Genomic DNA, 6,962 nt, shown 5'->3' with positions numbered 1-6,962 from the left:
GTGCTTCTCTCCAGCTGCTTGGTTTGGACCTGGTGATTCAATCCTGCATCTGCATTCTCTTCTATTCCACTTTCAGCTGTGCTGACCCTCTGATCTAGATCAGCCCCATCCTTTCCTATAGCTAGCAGCTTGGCGTGAATATTAGATAGGGTTGCCTTGATCATTGTTAGAAGCATTTCCAGATCAGCTTCTGAAGCAGAGTGAGGGTCTTTTCCTTCTCCTCTTTAGGTAGCCTAGGCATCATCTCATTCCTTTCATGGAGCTGAGGTGAATCCTCCTGAGCTGTAGCTTTTAAGGCTTGGATTCCTGTTTGGAGTAGCCACTGGATCATTTCTTTATAATTTTAAAGTTCAGAGGGCAAGTTTAGATGGAGATGGATTCTTCAGCTGCCCACTCAGAGCTGGGAGTTCATGCTGCCGTCCCTGGCAGATGCTCCCACAAAACTTACTATAGGACAGTGACTGCTGTTACAGTCATTCAGAGCCAACACACTGAAATCACAGAGTGCAAGATGCTTTGAAAATATTCTGCAGGGAGGCCGCAGAGTTTGATTGAATCTTTACAGGAAGGCATTGAGTGTACGAGAAGACTTACTGATGACATTCGCTTTACATATTTATTTTCATATTGTTAGCAATAGACAACACCACTTCACACATATGTAGTGCTTTTAATGCAAAGATCTCAAAGCACTTGACACTCTTATTCCTGTTTACAGATGGAAATGATGAGGCAGAAAAAGAGGAGGTGATTTGCTTAAATTGCACAGACTCCACTCCCAGTCCGGTGCCTTCCCCACTGGACCACACTGCAGAGGTTTCAAGTTCTGTGTCTCCTTCCTCCAGCCCTCACCCATCCTTGCCAAATGAACTCAAAAGGGACAGATCTTCAGCTAGTGTAAATCAAGGTCAGTCCGTTGACTTCAACAGAGTTATACTGATTTATGCCAGCTGAGAATCTTGTTTTGGACCATCATTAGAAAGCCATCAGAAATAAATATACTAGCCATGAATTTTTTTATGGGTGGTATAGATAATTTATAATGCCAACAACATCCTGTGCTTTCACAGAAACATCTGGGGCAAGCTTTTTATTTCATTGAGTCATTTCCTAGAAGACTACCGGAGTACTTTGACACAAACTTCGCAGAGATTATGTATGACAAACTTAATAGATCAGATTTTTGGACAGCTAAGCAGACTGACAAGAGGGACTTAAATAATCCAATAATTTGACTCTGCAAAAATCTTTTCTTCTCTTCATCCTATTTTCTATTTAAGCCACTTCAGAATGTGGCTGCCTTTTTTTTTTTAGCCAAAATAATCTTTATAAACTGTTGCATATGCTGTTTTTCTTCATTGTTACACTGATATCTATTGACAAAAATACAGCAGATCAGCTGTAGGGAGCTCAGCCAACTTTAACATAAGACGCCTGTGTTTCTATAATTGGAATGATGAAAAGCAGTTTTCCCCTCTCTCTGCTAGGGGCTACTGATGTTTCTATCCTTAGAAAGGTCAACTGCTTCCTACAAGAACATAAATGAAACTTCCAACTGCACTCTACAGAACAAAGCTTTGGCCCCATAACTCACACTGTAAAATCTGTGATACAAATGCAAATCTGTTGTCCTGGGGGAGCCATGGATACTGTGAAAAAGTCAAGTAGTTTCATTCCATTTTCCCCACTGTCACAGCAAGGACAAAAACTCATGCCAACAAAATTAATTTATTCCTGTGATGAAGACAGTAACGAGAAGAGAAAATGGTAGGGAAAACAAATGTAACCTTATGACATTTCTAACACAGTGACAAGAATATGAAATGGCAAAAAACGCCTATTTTTAATAGCAGCCCATTACATCATCCTGTTATTGTCAGACCTGACATCATATATTTATTCTACATAATATAAGTCACCCCTCTCAAGTCTGCAAAATAGCCATAGTTACAGAAAGGAGGACAAACGTGACACAGACTAAAATACACCAAGGAGGGCACAGTGTATGGGTTCTCCACCAATGCTAAAAAATAAAATTGAACCAAAAATATACAAAGACCACACCCCAGTGCTGTGACATTCAGTGGGATGAATCTTTGTCACCTTCCAGAAGCCTGTTGACTCAGTTTAAGAACTAGGGAGGAAGGCATGTTACTGTCCATTCACTGACAGAAGGACTTTAATACAGAATTAAGGCTGACATCAGCCGTTCCTTCACACTTTTGTTTTGTCATAGAGCAGCAGTCCTGTGGCGCATGCACCAGGCACAGTCTGGAGCACATCATCCAAGACTGAGGCACTTCGTAGGACCAACTTCAACCCCTAATAACCTTCCAAATATTGCTTCCCCAAAGTGGTTGTGGGTGCCAGACACTAGCTGAGCTCAAACCTGACTAGGCAATATCAATTTAGGACAGATCCGTGATGCATTTGGGCCTCAGATGTTTGCAAAAACATTAGAAGAACAGGAAAATTTTACTGACATGTCCTTTTATTAAAGGTACTGATTCTCAGGGACCCCTTGACCAAATGACACCAATTTTGCGCCATTAAAGTTACCTCAGATTCCAGTGACACACACTAATGCTCAGGGCAATCTGAGCAATCATGTCAATTTTAGAGTCCCTAGAAAAATCAGCTGTTAAACAGTAAACTCCAGTCAGCCTTAACTATGGCTGAGTTAGGGCTTCCCCATAGTACAGGGTGCTGCAAGATGAAAAATCTAGGACAGTGGTTCTCAAATTAGAGTCCATGGACCACTGATGGACTGCAAAGTTGTATCCCTCACAACAGCTAAGAATGCTCAGGTAAAACAAGAGGCTGGTCCACCACCTAGAACATTTCAGTTGTTCATGCATCTATCTTCAAGCAAAGCCTCCTCTAGGCCTGCCACAGCTCCCTTGTAAACCTCTGCCTCTTTGGGTTGCTTCACAGAGATTTAAGTTCTTTGTTAATCAGTCCCATTCATTGTTTCACATATCTTTGCTGTAACTTCAACCCGTATCAAATCAGCTGAGGTCACCAACATTGTAGGGGGCAGCAAACACATAGAGGGACAGAGTCAAACTGGAAAGAGACCCTTCAGACATTTTTGCATTAAGGGACTGTAAGCAAGGAGCAGAGATTCAGGACAATCACTGCAGGGGGAAATATCAAGGTATCCCATGGAAAATGAATTAGGCAGGAAGTAATAGATTGTCTTGGACTGTCCAAGTTTAATACAATGAAAAAAAAACATCTGAGCTAAGCTAGCAAAGCCCACTGGACTCCCTAGCTTCCATTCCAGCACTGGAGTATGTGTAAATAAAACAAGTTGCACCGAGAATACATCCAGACTCCATGTCACTGGTTTCTCCTCCAATAGGAAAGTGACACACAAGGCCCTACAGCTATTACCACTTGGCAGAGAAGTAACAATAGAAAGTTAGTGATGGGATTGAAGGACAGGCCAGGTTGGAATGGCAAGGGCAGACAGAGAAAGGATTTGGGTGCATTTACAAACCAGCCTTCTTCAAAATGACACCCACAAAGTCAGACACACAAGGTGGGTGAAGTAATACAAGCTTTCGAGCTTACGCAGAGTTCTTCAGGTCTGGGAAACTAATGCTATGTCTACACTATCACTTTTGTCAATGAGGGATGTGAAAAAAACCACTTCCATGAGAGACATAAGTTTCACCAACAGAAGCACCGATGTGGACAGTGCTATGCCTGTGGGGGATGCACTCCCACCAACATAGCTACCGCCGCTCACTGGAGGTGCTTTAATTATGCTGAGTGAGGAGCTCTCTCCTGTCAGCATAGAGCAGCTACATGGGAGATCTTACAGCGGCACAGGTGCAGTGGTAGTTGTACCACTCTAAAGTCTCTAATGTAGACATAGCCTAACTCAAAGTGTCACTGTTAAATACAAGATCTGCACAGATTGTTTAGCATGAATAGTTAACAGGGACCATTCAAGGTGAAGCCCTCCCGCCATGGGAGGGAGGATTGCATACACACGAAATCATGCAGAGAGGACATCCCTTGGCCCTGTTCACAGAACAGTTTAGACCAAAAATGTGCCAAGAAGCTGATATGGCTGCATCCTCTCTTCTGTACTTCCAGTTGTACTTCAAATGTTTTGTGACTAAACTTCCTTTGTAACTACTTTTTTCTAGTTACTCCCACTGGTTTGGTAATTTATTGCATGCTAATTACATGCTGTCTGTGGAAAAGGCATAAATTCCCAAATAGAAGACATTCATTATCAGAAATTAAACAAACTACACTTTATCTTAGAGGAAAAGCCTATTTATGTTGTAGATGTATCAAAGCTGGAGCCTTGTGTCAGAGACCCTTCTAATTTCGAGATGAGTAGAGTGGCCAATCTTCAAATGTCATTTTTATATTGTTTCATTCAAGTAAGTTTCCCAACAACCAACACATCCCATACTTCACAATTCAAATTGTCCAACATGGGAAGAGAAGGACTGTGACTCCCGGATGCAATAAAAAGTCTGGGGGCAACCAACAGTAAGTGCAGAAGATCAGCTTGTCATGGGAGGACAATATCTGCACTAAGGAAAGCAACAGGTATGAATTCTAATAGGCCAAGTCTTATGAAGATGCCATTGTGAGGACAGGTATAGTCCGAGCACTCCCAATCACAAAGGATTTATAATTTCATGCCTTTGGCGGTTGCAACAGGGCCATCTTGACTAATTTGATATCAGCATGAAGAAATTTCAACTGGTGACCAGGCACCAACAGACAAGCAACATTTATTAATTTCCCAACACGCCTTAGAAAAAAAATTACTCCCCGACTTACTGAGACCAACACATTCCTCGCTTTAATAATGTGCCAAGTGAACTCTGAATGTGTCAGCAATTTCAGACTTATTCTAGTTGTGTATAATGTATACAGCTATGCTAACTTATCACCGTGATGGTAATTTTGTTTGTCATATAGAGATTTTTCCCTCAAGAGCTTTAAAAACAAAAGAACTCTTTTTACCTCACAAGATTTGTTAATTTAAATCTGCTCATTAGTACAGAACTACGCAATGTATGGGAAACTGCAGTGGATTCCTGGTGCACATCATTCATAGCTAGCGAGGGAGATAGATAATAATGTTATGGGTAGCCTGGCACTTCCTCACTTTGTTAAAAATTGTTCATCCGATTATTATTATGAAAATGTCTGTGTACTGGTGGGAGTTATGCATGGTAATAGGATCACAATGACAGAGATTCATGTATCATCATTAATAAATCTAAGTACCTCAAAGTACTTTATAACCATTAACTTACTTATCCTCAAAATGCTTCTCTGAGGTAAGCAAGGGTGTGTATGTAGAACACACACGCGCAGGTAGATACGTGGGATGAGCACTGAATGTGCCCTCACTTTATCCAGGTGACAACTAGACACCTGGTAAGGCCGTCATGCAAAGTAAACATTTTAACATTGATAAGGAATATTGTACATGACTGTAAAGACAAACCAAAAAGATTTCTGAACTTGGATATTTAGTCTCCCAACAGCATTCATCCCACAGACACATTCTTCTTTAGTTCCTGCAGCAAGCTATTGTGTATCAAACAGCTGCTATGTTTCACTCTAGAAGTGTGCTGCATTTCAGTAAAGCAGTGGTGACTATCTCATTTCACCTTCCACCCTAATTAGTTCAGTACAACACATTTTATGTTATTACTAATATTTTTAAATTATAAGAACAACAACTAATGCAACACATCATTCTCTTGCAAACTGTCCTCGTGCTGAAAATAACTAGGTTAGAATGTAAAATGAACATGGAATCTATTTAGATTCCATACAGTACTTGCCTGAGTAAGAATCAATAATAAATCGTCATTATTATGAGGGGCTATGTTTCTACCTCGAGCACTTCGTATGAATTTTTAAGGTATTGCTGATCACTTGGTTCACTGAAAATGCATTTCCATTACTTAACACTGGTATTTTTTATTAACTTTGATGTGTTATATACAATATTGTCACCGTGGTGATAGTAAATACAGCAAAGATGATGGCTAGAATTATCCAAAAGTTGTGCTGAAATGGAGAGGCATGCTTGATACGAACACTTGGGCCAAACTTCTCCTGGGTATCTATGCGGCTATAGTGAACCAGCAGAGGTGGGATGATAAACTGGATGGTGGTTGCGGCATAGGAGCCAGTTATTCCTACAATCACCTCTATGTTCTCAGTAACGACTGCAATCACAGTTGGTGGGATGATGGCCAAAAGCGGAAAGAAGAGTCTTTCAACAGCCCAAATGCGAGAACATTGGAAGGAGCCGAACATAGCCCATATGTTGTCTCTTAAAGCCACTGCGTTCAGGGGAAAGATGGCACTCACTTTAAAAGTGGTATAGAGTCCCAAGAAGTAAATGAAGAACACTCCAGGCACAATAGAGCAATCCAAAAAATTTAACAGAACAATTTCCTGAATCTTGTCATTTTCGAAGGTGAACGTGATCGTTAATGAAAGCAGTGCATAAAAAGCACCCACAACTATGAAGACAATAGCAATTCCCAGACCAAGGTTGGCCTTGTTTAGTATGGGAGGAATGATATGAGGAAGGGTGGCATGGGATACAGCAGCTAGTGAACAAGCTCCAAAGATGTTTGGAAGAGCACTGAAGTTAGCCAGAGCAGGATTTCCTTTGCCTCGGCCAATAGCTAGGAGATGGAAGGCCATGATGAACATAATGCAAAAAACTGTAAAAGAGAAGAAGAGAGTTAGGATTAAAAGTGTTGGTGGTAAACTCTAATTGCTAGATTACTGATGAAGACACTCACAATTTCTTTATTCCTTTTTTAAATCCAGGTATTAACCATCCTATTTCCCCCATTAACACCTCCCTTTTCTGGTTGTTGTTTACTGTAGTAACCTGCAGCTAAGACAAGCCCAAAATAAAACCATGGATGCAAACAGCTCTGAATTTGGACTTT

At 40.9% G+C, this 6,962-nt stretch overlaps 1 protein-coding gene across 1 annotated transcript in view; it reads right to left on the bottom strand.

Moving 5' to 3' along the window:
• Nucleotides 1–5,973: 5,973 nt before the first annotated feature.
• The window catches only part of LOC123344115 (transmembrane protein 104-like), a 105,683-nt gene continuing 104,694 nt past the window's right edge, over nt 5,974–6,962 (bottom strand). Inside the window, exon 11 of the mRNA XM_044979912.1 lies at nt 5,974–6,728. Coding sequence (XP_044835847.1) covers nt 5,974–6,728 — 755 coding nt within the window. The remainder of the gene's footprint in view (nt 6,729–6,962) is intronic.

Source organism: Mauremys mutica, chromosome 11, assembly GCF_020497125.1.
Source record: "Mauremys mutica isolate MM-2020 ecotype Southern chromosome 11, ASM2049712v1, whole genome shotgun sequence".
NCBI classification, from domain to species: domain Eukaryota; kingdom Metazoa; phylum Chordata; order Testudines; family Geoemydidae; genus Mauremys; species Mauremys mutica.
Note: the sequence above shows the minus strand (reverse complement) of the source record. Positions and strands in the feature narration are given on the sequence as shown.